This window comes from Lynx canadensis, chromosome E2 (genome assembly GCF_007474595.2).
Source record: "Lynx canadensis isolate LIC74 chromosome E2, mLynCan4.pri.v2, whole genome shotgun sequence".
Classification (NCBI taxonomy): Eukaryota; Metazoa; Chordata; class Mammalia; order Carnivora; family Felidae; genus Lynx; species Lynx canadensis.
The window spans coordinates 46,626,178-46,642,601 of NC_044317.1; the positions used below are offsets into that span (position 1 = coordinate 46,626,178).

The 16,424-nt window shown below is 61.1% G+C and overlaps 2 protein-coding genes and 1 long non-coding RNA gene across 6 annotated transcripts in view; 1 reads left to right on the forward strand and 2 right to left on the reverse strand.

The window, feature by feature from the left end:
* ACTN4 (actinin alpha 4) overlaps positions 1-1,533 on the forward strand; it is a 71,137-nt gene extending 69,604 nt beyond the window's left edge. For 2 of the 4 annotated variants that reach the window (XM_030299469.1, XM_030299470.1), the window contains one exon: positions 99-1,533. In XM_030299469.1, coding sequence (XP_030155329.1) covers positions 99-257 — 159 coding nt within the window. In that variant the 3' untranslated portion in view covers positions 258-1,533. The remainder of the gene's footprint in view (positions 1-98) is intronic. The other 2 variants (XM_030299466.2, XM_030299468.2) reach the window with 1 other exon arrangement.
* On the reverse strand, positions 1,444-13,284 carry CAPN12 (calpain 12). Its single transcript, XM_030299471.2, has 21 exons — positions 12,574-13,284; positions 12,182-12,251; positions 11,909-12,027; positions 11,611-11,744; positions 10,696-10,864; positions 9,558-9,632; positions 9,402-9,487; positions 9,257-9,331; positions 8,470-8,633; positions 8,149-8,381; positions 7,850-7,861; positions 7,511-7,719; positions 7,329-7,371; positions 7,172-7,231; positions 6,599-6,656; positions 6,159-6,229; positions 5,996-6,058; positions 5,298-5,376; positions 2,222-2,338; positions 2,077-2,135; positions 1,444-1,983 (listed from the first exon to the last, which is right to left on the reverse strand). The coding sequence occupies exons 1-21, from the start codon at positions 12,808-12,810 to the stop codon at positions 1,957-1,959; spliced, it is 2,160 nt and encodes a 719-aa protein (XP_030155331.1). The 5' UTR covers positions 12,811-13,284; the 3' UTR covers positions 1,444-1,956.
* A 23-nt stretch (positions 13,285-13,307) lies between these two features.
* Positions 13,308-15,092, reverse strand: LOC115503331. The gene is made up of 3 exons (XR_003965348.1): positions 14,122-15,092; positions 13,825-13,957; positions 13,308-13,335 (listed from the first exon to the last, which is right to left on the reverse strand). It is a non-coding gene; the product is annotated as an uncharacterized LOC115503331 (long non-coding RNA).
* Between the last annotated feature and the right edge of the window lie 1,332 nt (positions 15,093-16,424).

Genomic DNA, 16,424 nt, shown 5'->3' on the forward strand with positions numbered 1-16,424 from the left:
GGCATGGAGGGGCCCTTGCAGCCAGGACTGGGAGAGGGGGGCTGGGCAGAGCCAGCGGGGGTGGGGGGTGGCTCACAGTCCCACCCTCCCACCCCTAGAACTTCATCACGGCCGAGGAGCTGCGGAGAGAACTGCCCCCCGACCAGGCCGAGTACTGCATCGCTCGCATGGCGCCGTACCAGGGCCCTGATGCTGTGCCTGGCGCCCTCGACTATAAGTCCTTCTCCACAGCCCTGTACGGAGAGAGTGACCTGTGAGGCCCCCACTGGAGAAACCCCAACCGAACGCCCCCTCCTCACAGCCTCCAGGAGGGGCTGGGGGAGCCCTCGGCCCTTCTCCCCGCTGTGGGGGCCTCCCAGGTCCTGTTCCTCTGACTCTGTATCTATGCAAAGCACTCTGTCAGTTCTTTCCGGGGGGTGGGGGTGGGGGTGGGGGGTGGGGTGGGCAGGGAGGGGCTAGGGCAGGCTCTCTCCTCTCTCTTTGTCTGTTGGCCCCCTCCCCCTGCATAGAGGTGAGGGAGACTTTCGGGGTCAGCGCTTCTGGTCTGGTAAATATATATGATGTGTTGTTTTGTTTTTTAACTGTGTGGAGGGGACCGTGGATTCCCACAGCGAAACAGGTCCCCTCCAGGCCCTAGGAATGCCCCCCACACTTTGTCCCTTCCCCTTGCCTACCCCCACCCACCACCACCACCAACACCACCACTACCACCACGAGGTCCCTTCAAGGCCTCCCACATCCAGGCCAAAGCCCTACGTGCCTTGTCCAGGAACCGCCCTGGCCTGCCGTGGGCCCTGCAGTGGGCCCAGCAGAGGGCGACACAGCTGCCCTACAGGAAAGAGGACCCCGCCTTGCTCCCTTCTTCCCTCTCCCCTCACCTGCGATTGCCAGGAGATGAGGGGGTGCAACTCAGCACCCTCCTTTTCTGCAATGGAGGAGTAGGGTTGGGCAGACCAGCCTCTCACCCCCACCCCCAGCCAGCCCCCGCCTTGCTTTGTCCAGACATGTATATCTCTCAGATTTTTCTAAGGACCAAAAAGCAAAAACAAAAAAACAAAAAAACAAAACAAAAAAAACAAAAAAAAAGAAAAAACACAAAACAACAAAAACAAAAAATGCACACACAAGAAAAACCTATAAAAAAGGAATTAAAAACTTTCAGAGAATTACTATTTACTTTATTAACTTAGGGATTTATTATATAAATATATATTCACCTAGCAACACATCCTTGCCGCCTTCTGCTCTCATGATGAAGACATAGCTGATCTGCCGCCCTCCCCCAGCCCCTTCCCGCTTTTCCTCTCTGCCGTCTGTCATTGGGCATGGGTCTCTGGGGACCCTCCCGAGGTGGAGGGTGGGCTGCTGGCCTGGCCGCCTGTTAGTTGATGGGTTTTGCTCCCTCCCCCTCCTCCCCTCTCCCCATTTTTGAGTTTATTCTGATTGATTTGATTTTTTTTTTTTTCTCGGTTTCTGGATAAACCACCCTTCTTGGGGACAGGATAATAAAACATGTAATATTTTTCAGAAGGATTCCTACGGTGTTCTCTCTTTTTCTGTCTCCCGTCTCCGTTCTCTGCTTAGCAGAGCCACGGGAGAACCTCTTCCCAGAGCAAGGCTGGGCCTGGGAGATCCCCGTCCCCGTGACTGTAAAAATGGGTGCTACCGGGGACCCGCTCTTGCCAGGCTCCGAGCGCTAAGTCGTGTAGCCTGCGCGAGAAGAGTGCCGTCGCCATCCCCGCGTCCGGATGGGGAGAGCAAAGCGCAGAGAAGTGCCGGGAGCCGCGTGGCCAGCATCGCCCGGCTGGTGGGCACTGGAGCCAGAAGCCGCTCCAGGCAGGCTGGCTCCCGCGGCGACGCTCCGAACCGCCGCTTCGCGCCAGAGCACCGGCCCCGCGTGCCGGGCAGAGGCGGAGGGGGTCCCGGCGGCTCTTCCGCCTCTGGCCGCAGGTGCTGCTAGGAGAAGGTGGCCACCTCCATCCACTGGGGGAGAGAGGACCGCCGGCTCGAGGCAGAGGTCCCCGGGGAGGACGCCCACCCGGCCGCCCCGAGCCGCTCCCTCCGGCCCAGGCTCACCTGTCTGCGGGTCAGGCAGACGACGCCCTCGCCTCCCTCCAGCTGCCGGCTGCAGTGGCCTGTGCGGAGAGGGCGGGTTGAGCACCCGCCGTGGCGCGTGGGAGACCTCCTCCCCCTGGCCCGCCCGCGCCCGGGCGGCACTCACGGAAGATGCAGGTGAGCTGGGCTGCGCACGACACGAAGCGCTCGAAGTCCACCTGCAGGCGGCTGTCCCGGTAGCGGCTGGTGAGGGCCTGGGTCAGCTGGTTGTTCAGGTGGAAGCCTAGGGGAGGCCACCGCTGAGCCTCGGCCGTCCCCGTGAGCCCCACCTCAGCGCCGCGCCCCACCGCGACTCTCCCCGGGGAAGACACCGAGCTGCTCCCGCCCCTCGAAGCCCAGCTCTGCCTCGTCCCCGCCGTGCGGCCGCGGGCAGCTCCCTTCACTTCTCCGTGCCGCGGCTTTCTCCTCTGTCAGACGGGGACGGTGACGGCCCCGACCCCGCGAGGCTGTGCGAAGATGCCCCACGTAGAGCTCAGAACAGTGGCACACAACGACTGTGTGTCGGTCTTATTGTTCTTTAAATTCTGGTGAGTTTCTGCTAATGGACCCTGGAGGATGTTTCTGTGCAGCAAAACGTCGTCAGTCCCACACAGAGCCTCTCTTCATACTCCTACCAGAGGCAATTTCTAAACTTTAGAAATCACCTGATAAAAATCACCTCTGATGACACATCTCAGTAGGCTTTTGACAGACCGCACTGCAGGTCAGGTAACCCTCCGAGAGGCAGGGCTGCAGGACGGCTCCCCCTTCCCCCACGTGGCCACATAAACGCAGTTCTGAGGACAATTTCATGGGCTTCTGCCGCCTCCTAAAGCCCATCTCTGCCCCCTGTTCTGTGCCTTCGTTCACCAAAGAAACGCTTGTCTGGTGCCATCACCTGCTGGGCCTTGTGTGAGGTGCTGTGAACGGCCCGGAGGAGGTCGGGGGCCTGCAGCCCCACCCTGGCAGTGTGACCTCCCACAGCCCCCCGGCCTTCATCTGCCCTGAGCCAGGGGGGACCCTGGCCGGAGGAGGTGGGAGAGCCCAAGAAGGGGCCAGAACCCCTCAGCTGCCCCCTCACATTCCTACTGACCTTTCATGCAGACTGCTTCCTCTGGCCACTCTCGTGTGCTGCCGGTGTGGGGTCCTGCCCGGGATCCCCTGCCGCTTGGGAAACCCCTCACGTGGTTCACTAGGTCCCTGCGACCCCTCCCCAGGGCCCCCATTGTCCTTAACCGCCCAGTGGCCTTCGCAGACCACGCCTCATCTACCCCTCCAACCCCTCCTGCACTTGGACTTTGCGCTTTGTCTTGCCTCCCTGGTACGCCATGTTCCTTCTGCCCAGAACGTTCCTAGGCCTTGTGCCGCCTCCTTCAGGGAGCCCTCTCCGATCCCCCCGCCCTTCCTGCCTGCAGCGTGGAGCACCTCCTTGGCTCCCTGTGTCCACCCCGTCCCCACCCTGACCCCTCTGGGCTGTCCCTGTCCGTGGTGGCTCTGGAAGCCGCTGGAAGTAAGGGAAGGGTTTCCAGTCACCACCAAACCCCCAGCGTCAGCCGGCACAGGGCCAGGAGCAGAGCAGGTGTCCGGGGAACACACAGAGTGCGGCTGAGCTGCAGCAGGTCGCTTCTCTTGCTGACCTCCCGCCCCGAGACCGCCCACCATCTCCAGGGGCCCCTGGAGCTTGCTTCCTGCTGGTCCCCTCCCTGGCGCTCCCTCCTCCATACACAGTGGGACCTTCCCTTTGCTCTTGGCTCCAGCCCCCCACATACCCTGACCTTGGACTTGCCTTATCTCCTTCCTCTCCTACATATTAAAAAAACGATTTTTCAAAGAGCCTAGGTCCTCATGAGGCCTCATAGAGCTTTGCTTTCTCACCCCACTGATCTTTCCTCTCTGACCACTGCCATCTCCCCACCCTCCTCCTCTGGCCACACCAGCCCCCTCTCTCGTGTCCATTACCTGGCCCCTTGAAGCTGTTGCAGCGGGGCCCACGCTCTGATCTCAGGGCCTTTGCACAGGCTGCCCCTTCTGTCTAGACCACACCTGGTCCTGTGTCCCTGAGGTTCAGTCTCCCTTAGCACCCTGGTCCTTCCCTGACCGCTGTGTCCCAGGCCACCCCCCCCCCCACACACACACACATACACCTGCTTTCTTTTCCCGCCATAGCATGTGTTACCATCTGACCCAGATGATCTTGTTCGTCACCTGTCTGCGGCACCAGAACGTCAACCCCCACCCGCAAGAGCGCTTTATCAGTCTTCTGCCTAGATTAACACCAGGCACGGACGAGAGGCCCAGTAATACGAACAGCACAAACCCTCCATCACCCCTCGCTCTCGCCTCTGCTTCTGTCCGCCCGGGACTCCATTTCTGTCTCTGTGCCACACCTCCCAGCCTTCTATCTGACTCCATCTCCCCTCCGCTTGGGCTCTTTTCTTGCATGTCTCTGGACTTCAAAGGTTCTCCCCCAGGGCCCCCCTGCCTCTCAGACTGGGTCACAGGCGGTCAGGCTTGCCTCCCATCCCCCGTGTCTCACCCTGGGCTTCGCTGTAGCAGATGAGCCCTGGGGGGGGGGCGGGGGGGGCGACAGGGAGTTCCCTTCTGGTCCCAGCCCCTTCACGCACACAGGCACATCCCTAACTTGCTTCAGAACCCAGGGAAAGCCTTGCTCCCTGGCTCCGCCCCCTCGGGCCGGATTTCGTGCTACACAGAGGGAATGAGGCTGTTCCTCTCCTGGAAGAAGCCAGCCTTTCCTAAACCTTTGCCGGGGCAGTAACTAGAAGCAGCTTCCCCCCAGCGCTGAGCCCTGCGGGCTCCTCCCAGCTGCCCTGTGTCCTGGCCATTTTACACGGAGACTCCCTCAAGGAGATGGACTCAGGTGCCCAGGGCCCCCCAGGGAGTAAGTACAGGCAGGATTCCAGCCCAAACTCAGGGGAATATGGGCCATTTTACCACAATGCCCTGGGGACCGGTGCCCGTCAGACACGGGCTCCCAGGCTTCCCCTCTCTTCCCCTTCTGGGAGGCCCTGCTCCAGGCCCCCAGCACCCTCCCAGGCCCATCCCCCCTCGCGCCCCGTCTCCCGGGGGCATCCAGTCCCGGCCAAGAGCTGGCAGCAAACTAAGGTGAGCAGGCAGCCAGGCCTGCGAGAGTACAGCGGGTAGGAAAGGGAGCAGACCCGTCCCCGTGGCACCCCCGCACACACCTGCCGCATTCAGCGCCAGCCTCAGCTCGTACGAGTTCATGGTTCCAGAGGCGTCCTCATCGAACTTGTCAAATGTGGCCTGGGCGGGGAGGCACGGGTCAGTCCCACCCCCCGAGCCCCCAAGCCCCCTGAAAAGGGGACCTTGGAGGCCAGTCAGCCTGGGTTCCCAGCCAGCTCCCTTTCTTCCTGGTTTCGGGCCCTGGGCAGGCAGCTCTACCACTTTGAGCCCGTTTCCCAGTCTGTGAAATGGGAATACTAGTAACAGCCGGACACGTCGGGATTCCACCCACCAGGGGCTTCGAGAGGGCTCGGCACAGGGAGGCCCTGGACCACTCCCTCCTCCCGGGGCCGGAGAGGCGGGAATTAACACCTCCCGCTGGTAGACAAAGGCCGCTCAAGGGGAGGTGACTTGCCTAAGGTCGCAAGGCCAGAGGGGGGCCGACCTGGGAGCCGGGATTTCAAACCAGGACCAGAGCCTGTGTTTTCCACCCCTGAGCCACTTAGTGCCCCTGGAGGGACCACAGAAGGGCAGGTGGGACAAGGCCAGATCCCTCCAAGTCGGCCCTCCACGTTGGTATGATGTGGTCCACTTTCTCCTCCCCTGGGGCCCCGCGAGCCCACAGGGCACCTATGTCCTCGTTAGTAAAAGTGCCTTACCTTCCGGGAGGAGGTGGCTCCCCCAACTCCCCCGCCCTTACCTGCCACTCCAGGAGATGGCCCCAGAGCTGCTGGAAGTGGTGCAGGGTGAGGCTTCGCCCGTTCTGGGGATGGGGCATCTGGTTAAAGTCATTGTCCCCAGAAGGGGGACACGGGCCCCAGCATGCCCATCCTCCCTGTCCAGGCACTGCCCCCCTCATATACCCCAAAACACCGCAGCAGCTGCTCACAGGTCCTGAGCCCAATCTCTCGAGGGGTCCGGGCGTGGGACCTGGCTGCAGGAAACAAACGAAGCCGAGTACTTCCTGTGAGCTGGCCGTCATCACGAGTGCTGGGGACTGCCGCTACCCCCTACCGCTGTCCGCACGCCAGCAACTGAGGCTCAGAGAGCCAAGTGACCGCCGGGAACTGGCAGAGTTCCCCAGGCAAGGGGATTCCAAGTCCCCTCGTGGCAGCTACGCCCCCTGCCTCCCTTCGAGAAAGGGGGTCCTTTTGAGCGGGGTGGCCTCAGTCCTGCCACAGGCCCCACACGTGGGAAGACGCTGTCAGGCTGAGTCCAGGGCTCCCGTGACCTGACTCCCAGCAGCATCATGAATTAACACACATGGGGGGTTCCGTGGGGTCCACCCCGGTCCCCAACTCACCAGGCTCCAGGGCGATGCTTAATAAGGTCTGGAGCTGAGGGGCGCTGAGTGCTTCCTCCTGCTCAAGGAGAGAGAAGGTGTGAGGCCACTCGAGCCATTCGACAACACAGCACAGCTGGGGGCTGACCAAATTAGCATGCTGGGTGATGCTGGGGACACCGCAGTGACAGAGAGCTCATGGTCCAGGGAGAGCTAGAGACCTGTCCCCAGAGCAGACAGGGCTGCAGTGGAGAAGCACTGGGCCCCTGGAGTCCACAGCAGGCCTGCAGTTGACCAGCCCCGGGGGGAGAGTGTGGGAGAGCTTCCAGAGAAGGGCATGTTAGAAAGATGAGGCTTTAGGCGGGGCAGGGGGTGTGAAGGGAGAGAGGGCCATCCAGGCAAAGGTACACAGACTGAGCAAAGGCCCTGAGGCAGGGAAGAGCTGTGAGCATTTTGAGAGCAGAAAGTCGGGAGATTTAAGCACAGAGGGACGGAGAAACTAAAGGAAAATGAGACACCCAGGATGGTCGGGTGGGGGGAGTCGGTGTCCAAGGGGAGGGGTGGACCCCCTCCGTCCGGTCCCCCCATCCTCACCTCTCCGGCCAGCTCCTGAAATAGCTGCTCCAGCCCCAGCTCCAGGGGAACGTAGGGGACCTGTGGGGCAGGGCGGGGGTGGCGTGGAGTTTAGTGCCGGCCCAGAGGACCCCCACCCGGTCCTGCCCCGCAGTGCCCATCCCCTGCAGCCCCTCACCAGGAGGGCGTGCAGGTCGGCGCTGATGACGTCATCGATCTCCCTGCAAATGACACAAGGGAAGTGGGGGAGGGGACGCGCTCCCCCCACCCGCGTCTGGGGCCCCCGAGCAGATCCCCGCGGGGGTCCCGGGAAGCGGGGCCCTGGGGCTCCCGAGGGCGGGTCCGGGTGCCCCGGCTCACACGGCGGTGTGGCGGCGCTCGGAGAAGACGCGCAGCGTGAAGTCGGCCTCGTCGCCGGCGCGGGCGGCGCTGGGCACCACCAGGTAGTGGCCGGGGCGCAGGCGGCAGCGGCGGCTCACGTCGCGGCGGGCGCAGAAGGGCGAGCGGTCGGCGCGCAGCAGGCCGGGCAGGAGCGCGCGGCTGCGCGGGGAGTCCCACAGGCCCAGCAGCTGCGGGGCCAACGCGGCGCGATCGTGACCGTGACCCGGGCCGCCCGCGGTCACGCTGTCCGCCCGCCGCCCTGGCGCCGGGTGCCCGAGCCCCCGGGGCCGGGATCTGGGGGTCCCCGCCGCGACCCACCTCCTCGGGGATCTGTAAGGAGGAAGAACGGGGCGAGTCAGAGCCCCCCACACCTCCCTCTTCTTCCCATTCCCCCATCATCACGCCCCTGCCCCTCAGTCCCTGCCCCGGCCAGCCCATCTGCGACCCCCGCTGGACCCGGCTCCTGTCTGCGCCCTCGGCGACCTTCCCTGCCCCTCGTTCCCCACCCCCCACCCCCATGCCCTCGGCTCTGTCCTGTCTCTGACCTCCACCCCTTCGGCCTTCCCAGCCCCTCCACGCCTGTCCCCTGCTGCTTCCGCTAAGCCTTGGGGTCCCACCTGGAACACGTGGAAACCCACGGTGAGGTAAGTGAGGCCCTGGGCCCTCAGGCGCCTGCGGTTGCGCTGGATGAGTGACAGAAGGACGGTGCACTTGGGGATGCGGCCACCCCTCGCAGGGCCCCACGCTCCTGCCGCCCCCCAGCCCCCCCAGGGCCCCTCCTCATCATCGTCCTCTTCCTCATCGGGCTCCAGCAGCGTCAGTCGGAACTGGGGGTTGGTCCAGAAGGTCTCTAGCGGAGGGGAGAGAGAGGGGGTCACCCGGCCTGCCACAGCCCTCCCCCCCCTTGCTCGCTTCTTGGGGCACCCTCCAGGCCTCACCGTTGCCAGGCTGGCTCCCGCCAGAGTTGAAGCCCCGCACCCAGCGGCCTTGGAAAGTGTGGATGTGCCAGCCACCCCCCGCCGGGCTCGGGCCCAGCACCTCGGGGCTCAGCGAGCAGACCTGGACGGTGTTGAAGCATCGGACGAAGTCCTCCAGCCCCATCCTGCCGGGTGGCCAGCGCTCAGGTCCTCCCCAGGCGCCACCTCCCCGGGGCCCCCGTCTGCCAAAGACCCCAGGATGACCCCCCCCAACCACAACCCTCCCCGATTCCTCAAACATCGCCAAGTACCCATCAGTCCGCCAGATGGTACCGCGTCTCCGGAAGGGACCCCAGATCGCTGAGCCCCCCAGCTCCCCCGGATCTCTCCAAGTCCCCGGCAATGCCCCACAGACAACCGAGCTCCATACACTCCTCCCCGATATTGCCAAACTGCCTTCAGCCCCCAAACATCAAGACCCTCGGGCTCTCAGCAGCTGGTATCCTTAAGCCCCTTAAAATGCCCCCGACACCAGCAAGCCTCCCACAATGGCCCTAAGTGTTAGCCAGCCCCCTTCAGCCCTCCAAAGATTACTGCTCTTCCCAGTTCCCCTAATATTACTGCGAATTCTTCCTCGACTCCCCCAGATAGAACCCAACCCCGAAGTTACCACCACATGGACAGTTTCTAGCTGTTAAGACTCGTCCCCGTGAACGAGTCCCATGTCCCTTCCAGCAGGCTTCGCCCCCTCCCTGAGCCCCGTCGGCCTGGCGCTGGTCCAGAGGCAGGGCTGGGCTGGGCTCCTCACCAGAACTCGCCATCCTCCTTTTTGACCAGCAGGGCGTCTCGGCACTCGGCGGGGAGCGCGTCCCAGCGTGGGCAGCTAGGGAGACTGGGGTGTGAGGGGAGGGCGGGCGGGTCCGAGCCCCCCACCCACCCCGGATCCATCCCACCTGTCGCTCCAGGCCCCGGTCCACTCCACGCGGCCCCATGGGTTCCGCAGCCGCAGCAGCCGCACCTTGGTGAAGCCCAGGGACACCTGAGGACGGCATCATCCGTGGGCGGTGGCGCCGAGGCACCCCTGTAGCCCGTTCGCGGGGGATACTCACCTTGTATGTGCCCGTGACTGAATACGCGTGTCCCTTCACCAGCCCGTCTTCGGTGCGGTACTCGCCCCGATCACTCTGGGCGGAGGACAGGGGATGCTGAGGCCACGGTGGGGGGACAAGAGAGTGGCTGCTCCTCTCTGCCCCGCCCCCCTGCCCCCTTCTCCTGCCCCCACAGCAGGAGTCAAGCAGAGCTCCGAGAGGGCGTCGGATGGGGGAGTGAAGGCGAGAGGGGAAGGAGAGAGAGGAAGAGGAAGATGAGACAAAAATACTTGGAGAGGACAGAGACGTAGACAGAGAGAAAGATGCAGGCCAGAGACTGAAAGAGGCAGAGAAACCCAAAGGACCGGGAATCAGTAACTGAGCACAGGATTAAGCAAATGAATGAGTGAAGGAATTAGACCAATTCCGCGAATGACTATGTGATGGGGTCACAGATGAACATATGACTCAAGCTGAGCCCATGAAAGTCAATCTTAAGACTTTTGCTGAAATTCTCAGAAAGAGTCTTTGCCTTAAAAAAAGTGGGGGCGGGGGCGGGCGCCTGGGTGGCTCAGTCGGTTAGGCCTCCGACTTCAGCTCAGGTCATCGGCTCAGGTCATGATCTCGCGGTCCGTGAGTTCGGGCCCCGCGTCGGGCTCTGTGCTGTCAGCTCGGAGCCTGGAGCCTGTTTCCGATTCTGTGTCTCCCTCTCTCTCTGACCCTCCCCTGTTCATGCTCTGTCTCTCTCTGTCTCAAAAATAAATAAACGTTAAAAAAATTTTTTTTTAAAAAAAAACCACTTAAATAATAATAAAAACCGCTGGGGTGGTAGGAGGGACCCGCAGTTGTGGGAGCCCTTTGGAGCCCATGAGAGGAATGCCCGCCCAGGAATGAAACTAATCCGGAACCAGGAATAGAAAAACACATTCTCAACATCCACTGGATGAGCACCTGAATTCAGCTGTGCCTGAAGCCCGTTTGGCTATGAGAGCAAATACGTTTCCTTTTGACTTGCCGGAGTTGGATGGGTGAGAAAGACCAGCCAACAGGGAACAGAACAGAGAAGAAGGCACAGGAGTCCACCCCCCCCCCACCCCTCTCAAGCCCTGACTGTGCCCTGGTCCTGATGGGGGTCCCCACGGGGGTCTGACTCTCTCACCAGGGCAGTGGCGCCCACGAGGGACTCCTTGGCCAAGGCATGGCGCAGGGCGGAGAAGAGGCCTGGGGTGTCTCGCCTCAGGTAGAGTACCTCGCCCACGCCGCCTGTGAAGTCCACGAAGGCCTCATTCATGTGGCCGCCTCGCATCACCTCATAGGAGCCGTGGAGCCTGTGGGGGCAGGTCCGGGGTGGGAACGTCTCGGGCACGTGTGGGCATCGCACGCACCGTCCCCGCCCCGGGACCTGGGGTCCCCTGGGCTGTGCGGGTCCAGGGGGCCAACCCTGACATCTGCAGACTCCCAAGGTGGGTAGGGGACTGTGGCACAGTCTGGAAGCCCTTGGAGATTGGACCTGTGGTCCCTGGGCCACGGGACTGTGTGATGTGGGAGATCACAGGAGAGCTCTGCCAGAATTCTGGGCATCCCGGGAGCCGTGTCTGAAACTCTGAGTCTCCGGGAGATGTCTGCGTTGGGGGTGATCTCTATGGGGCTTGTGGGGGATTTCAGAGCCACAGGGTGGAGAAAAGCAAAGATCGGGGGTTCCATGGACTCCACTCAATATTTGGGAGGTGCTTTGGGCTTCCCAGTATAGTAGGAGAGATTTTTTTCTGGATTCTCAGGTCCCCCAAGGGGGGAGATCTTAGCTCTGGTGGCTCCAGGGCCCGAGAGAGGAGATTTCAGGCTCCTGAGGAATTGCGAGTGTTGGTGGGTCTCTAGGAACGTTTTGTGTGAAATGTGGATAGAGGGAGGTATTGATAATTTGGAGGCCCTCAGGGGATGGTGTGACCTCAGGGGCCTGGGAGCCGTGACGTGGTTGGGGACCCTTGGCGGGCCGTGTAGAGGGTCCCAGCCGTCCGCCTCCGGGGACCCCTTGTGGGGTGGGGCCTGCCGGCCGGGACGTGCGCTGGGTCCTTACTTGGCATAGGCCTTTTCCAGGAGCGGGGCCCAGAACTCGTTCCGCTGATCCGAGCGCACGAACATCAGCTTCCCGTCACGAACCGGCAGCCTGTCGTCCACCACGACGTCCACCCAGCGGCCAAACTGCCAGAGCTGGTGCGAGAAGGGCAGGGTCCAGGCTTCCAAGGACCCCATCCTCCGACCCCAAGCCCTGCCGCACCGGCCCATGAATTACAGCCCCAAGGGGACAGTGTCAACGGTGACATCCATGTCACCGTGGGGGAGACTGAGGCATGAACAGAGGTCCTGAGCTTTACCTGGAAGTGGAAGACACCTGCGTAGCCCCCTTGGAACCCCTGTCCAGGGGGCACCACCCGGCACAGGAGCCGGGGATACAGAGTGAGGGAGGCAGCGGCCGCAAGAAACCAGCAGTTACCTGGGGGGAGAGATGAGGACTGGGGGAGCCCGGAAAGAGGGAGACTGAGGCGTGGGGAGAGGAGAGCCTGAGGGGGAGAGCAGGGGCCGAGCCGGCAGGGTCCCAGCTGCAACTTGCCAGCTCTGGGGGCCCCAGAGGGGTTCAGTGGTCTTACCTAGACGCCCCTGACACACGTCTGTTCGGCTCATATCCTCACAGATGAACTGGGGCTCGGCGCAAAACTCCTGGGGGGGGGGGATTCCAGGCCTCAGCCAGGAAAGGGAGGGAAGGAGCAACTGAGAGGTCCGGTGCCTGGGTCCCCTCCTGCCCTCACTGCTCCAGGGCAATGAGCGCCTCCAACCCCGGGAGAGGCTTGTAAAGCCCGGGGACAGGGATTCGGCTTCCCTGGGACTCGCCAGACCCGGGAGTCACAACAGCCAGCCCTCCTCCTCGTATCCGGGGCTCCCAGCCCCCTCCTCCCTCAGACCCAGAAGCTCAGCACCCCCACAGCCCCCTCCTCCCTCAGACCCAGCGGCCCAGCCCCCACAGCCCCCAGCCACACATTACTTGGGGCCTCAGCCATTCCACCCCTTTGGCCTTCTCCGAGTCCGGCCCCAGCTCATCGTAGCCAAGGGCATCGGGGCCAGCAGGGAAGTAAGGATCGCAGAACAGGATTCCCTCATCCAGGCAGGCTGCTCGGATTGCCTCGTATCTCTGGCCCCGAAAGGGCTTCGGGCCCCTGGTTCCAGGCCCCGCCTCCTCGTCCACCAGCTGGATCGTGACCCTCCTGCTGCCACACGCCATCGGGACACTCTGGGCTCCCAGGCTGGCCCCCGGGCCCTTTAACCTCCTGAGTCATGGGGGTGGGGCCTCCCCTCCATCAGAGCTCCGATGGGGGTCTTTAGGCAGCGAGGAGCCTTCCCTTGTTAATACTAATTGATGGTTTGGGGTGCTAGGCAGCGGGGACGCCTCTTCTGTGGTTTCCTCCCCAGGGCGTGGGGCCTTCAGTTGTGGCTGGGCCAGAAACTTAATGGGCTTGGCCAACAGCAGGAGGGAAGGCGGGCAGAGCTGAGGGACAGAGAGTCCTGGAAGGAGGTCAGTGTGGGGGTGTGTTTCTGCCATCTCGTCCCTGCCTCTCCCTCTGTGGAGCTGGGGCCGCAGGGGTGAGGAGGGCGGCGTGTTTATCCTGCGTGTCTCCATCTCTCCTCGTCTCTCCATCAGACGGCTTCTCTCTCTGCCGTGGTGTCTCTCTTCTCTGTCTCGGCCTCACTGTCTCTGTCTCTGTCCATCTCTGTTGTCTCCTTTTGTCTTCCTCTGCTTTTATTTTCGCTGTTGTTGTTTTTAGCTCTGTTTTAGTTTTTGTCACTATATCTGTGTCTCTGTCTGTATCTCCCTCTGTCTCCATCCCTCTCTCCGTATCTCTTTGGGGGTGTCTCGTTCTCTCTGTACCTTCTGTCTGGTGCATGCCTCCCAGTCCGTCCCTCACCACCCTTTTCTCTGCCCCTGTAGCTTCTCAAGTCACCCACGGTGGACCCCGGGCCCCCTCTGGCTCACTCCTCCTGGGCCACCAGGACCCTGTCTCCCCCTTCCCCGACACGGCAGACCTCGGCCTGTTTGCCCCACACAGGGCTGACTGTGGAGGGCCCACTCTGCACCTACCTGCCCCGGGTCGGGAGGTGGGCCCACCGTGACCGTGACCGTGACACCCCACCCTACCCACGCGCCGCTCAGGGTCCAGTGGAGCGATATTTCCCCAAAAGGAAGCTGGACCCTTTGGAAGAAGTGATAGAAATTGGTTCTGAGAGGCCACAAACTCACCAGTCTGGGTCCTGGCAGACTTTAACCCCCAGCGGGGGTCCCCTGCACTGTCACCTCTGTGGCAAGAGATGTCCCTGAGTCCTCAGGCATTCTTCCCTCCGAATGGACCGAAAGACACTGTCTGAGCCCCTGGCTGTGTGGCCACCAAAAAGGGATCATAAAACAGGGTACCGTCCTGTAGAATTGCCAACGCCCCCCCCCCCCCCCCCCCCCCCCCCCGCCATATGAGGCAGGTGACAGTGGTTTGAAACACCTGCCAGGGTTAACAGCCAAGGGGCTGGGGTTCATGCCACTTACAGACTGTGTGTCTTGGGCAAGTCACTTAACCTCTCTGTGCCTCAGTTTCCTCATGTCTACAACAGGAACGATAATAATAGGACCAACGTCAGAGGGTTGTCGTGAGAAGCAAATGAGTGAACCCGCGGGACATGTTCAGAGCAGCACCTGACACGTGGATGCTCAGGAAACAGCTGTTCCCAGTGCATCTGAGGCCCCCATTCCCACCGAGAGGTCACAGCCCTTTCCCCTGTTTGCCCCCCAAGTACTACTACTAACAGTAGGAGGAAGCATTGAATAAAACCTGACACCTGGCAGTGAGCAGGAAACTGCCTGTGGAGACTGCCTGTCAGATCTCAGACCTTTGCCACCTGCCCGGCCCCTCCTGGCCTCCGTCCGCAGGTCCCCGCAGGTCCCCGCTGGCCACAGCTCTTCCTAGCTCCCTGCCGGCTGCCTGCCCTGGTGCAAGGCTCTGATCACATCCCACGAACAAGAGTTCGCTTGATTCTCCAGCTCCCTCCTTACGTCCAGGGTCCCAGATACGCCTTCCCCCGCCAACGAAAGAAAAACGCATTGATGCCAGAGTCGTCCTGGACGTCTGTTGCTTTGGGAGCCGAGTATCCTCCACCGCTTTTTCTGGAATCGGCACCCCGAATACGTTTTGGGGATCCAAGGGTCCTTTAGTCTCAAGCCGTGCGGCTCCAGGACGGCTGGCCCCTCCCCCTAGCTCCGGGGAGGGGCGTTTGACCCAAACCAGCCAATCGGAGCAGCGCAGCCCTGGCCACACCCCCTGCTATTCCCCGGGAGACTCCGGACACGGGGCTTCTCTTCCTCTGGGGCCGTGAACCTGGTGGGAGGCAAACCCGGAGCAGCCAGACTCCACCTCGGCCACCTTTGTCCTGAGGCCCGTCCTGAGAATGAGGACAGCGCTGAGCAAAGCACCTCCAGGCGACAGGGAGAGAAAGATTCCATAAACATAGTCTCTCAATGCGGATGTGCTTGAAGCCAGACTTTTACATTCAAGGAGCCGAGAAATTCTGCCCCTCTCTTTCCCCCAGTTTTAATTTCAATTTAACGGTCTTTTTCTTTGTCGCTAGAAACCAAAAGAAACCTTTCCAACTTCCCGGGCATGATTTCTGCAACCATGCCCAGGCCATATACCTAACACACTATCATGAAAAGGAAAAGCCCCACTCCCGGGTGCAGGAGGTATCTGTTACACACGTAACAAATGGCAAATGCTTACTTTTTTTTTTTTTAATTTTTTAAATGTTTATTTCTTTGAGAGAGAGAGAGAGAGAGAGAGAGAGCGAGAGCAAGCAGGGGAGAGAGAGAGAAGGAGACACAGATTCCGAAGCAGACTCCGACTCTGACCTGTCAGCACAGAGCCCGACGCGGGGCTCACACTCACGAACCGTGAGATGACGAGGAACTGAAGTCAGACGCTCAACCGTCGGAGCCGCCCAGGCGCCCCAGAGCATGGCTTGTTTTTTGGTTTCTGGTTTTGTTTGTTTAATATTCTCCCACGTGTAGAATTCCTTCTGAGAGGTTTTCTTGTAACGAATCACCCAGTGGTGAGCTTGTGTGAGGGGGAAGTCCTACCTCCAGTTCCTGGCAGCTACTGATCCCTCCCCGGGGAGAACTGAGATCTGAACACAATACTGGGCTTACACCGATTAGCAGCTAGAGGCGAGTGTGCTGGAGAACGAAGGCCACCCCGACAGGGGAGCAGAGCGGAGACCTGCCCCGTAAAAAATAGCTTTGCAACCTGTCCTATAAGGTGGGTTTTTTTTTTTTTAATGTATATTTATTTTTGAGAGAGAGAGGGAGAGGGAATTCGAGCAGAAGAAGGGCAACGAGAAGGTGAGAGAGAGAATTCCCAAGCAGACTCTGCACCGTCAGCGCAGAGCCTGACGTGGGGTTCGAACCCACGACCCATGAGGTCATGCCCTGAGCTGAAATCCAGAGCTGGACCCTTAACTGACTGAGCCACTCAGGCGCCCCTGATGTAATTTTGATGAAGTCCCCGCAGGCTATCCTTCTAGGTGCTCTGAACTCACCTTTCATGAAAGGTTCATTTCAGGGGCACCTGACCACATCCTTGAGGACCATTCAGTTAGCCATAGAGCTAACCAGGCACCTAGGGTCCTTCTGGAACCATCGAGCGATCACCGGATGATTTAGAATTCATGCCTTGGGCACCATTCCTGAAGGTGAATGATGAAGGTTCGGTAGATTCTGTTATTGTTTTTTGTTTGATTATTTTAAATGTTTTAGTTTTATTCTATTTTGAGAGAGACAGAGAGAGAGAGAGAGAAAGCACA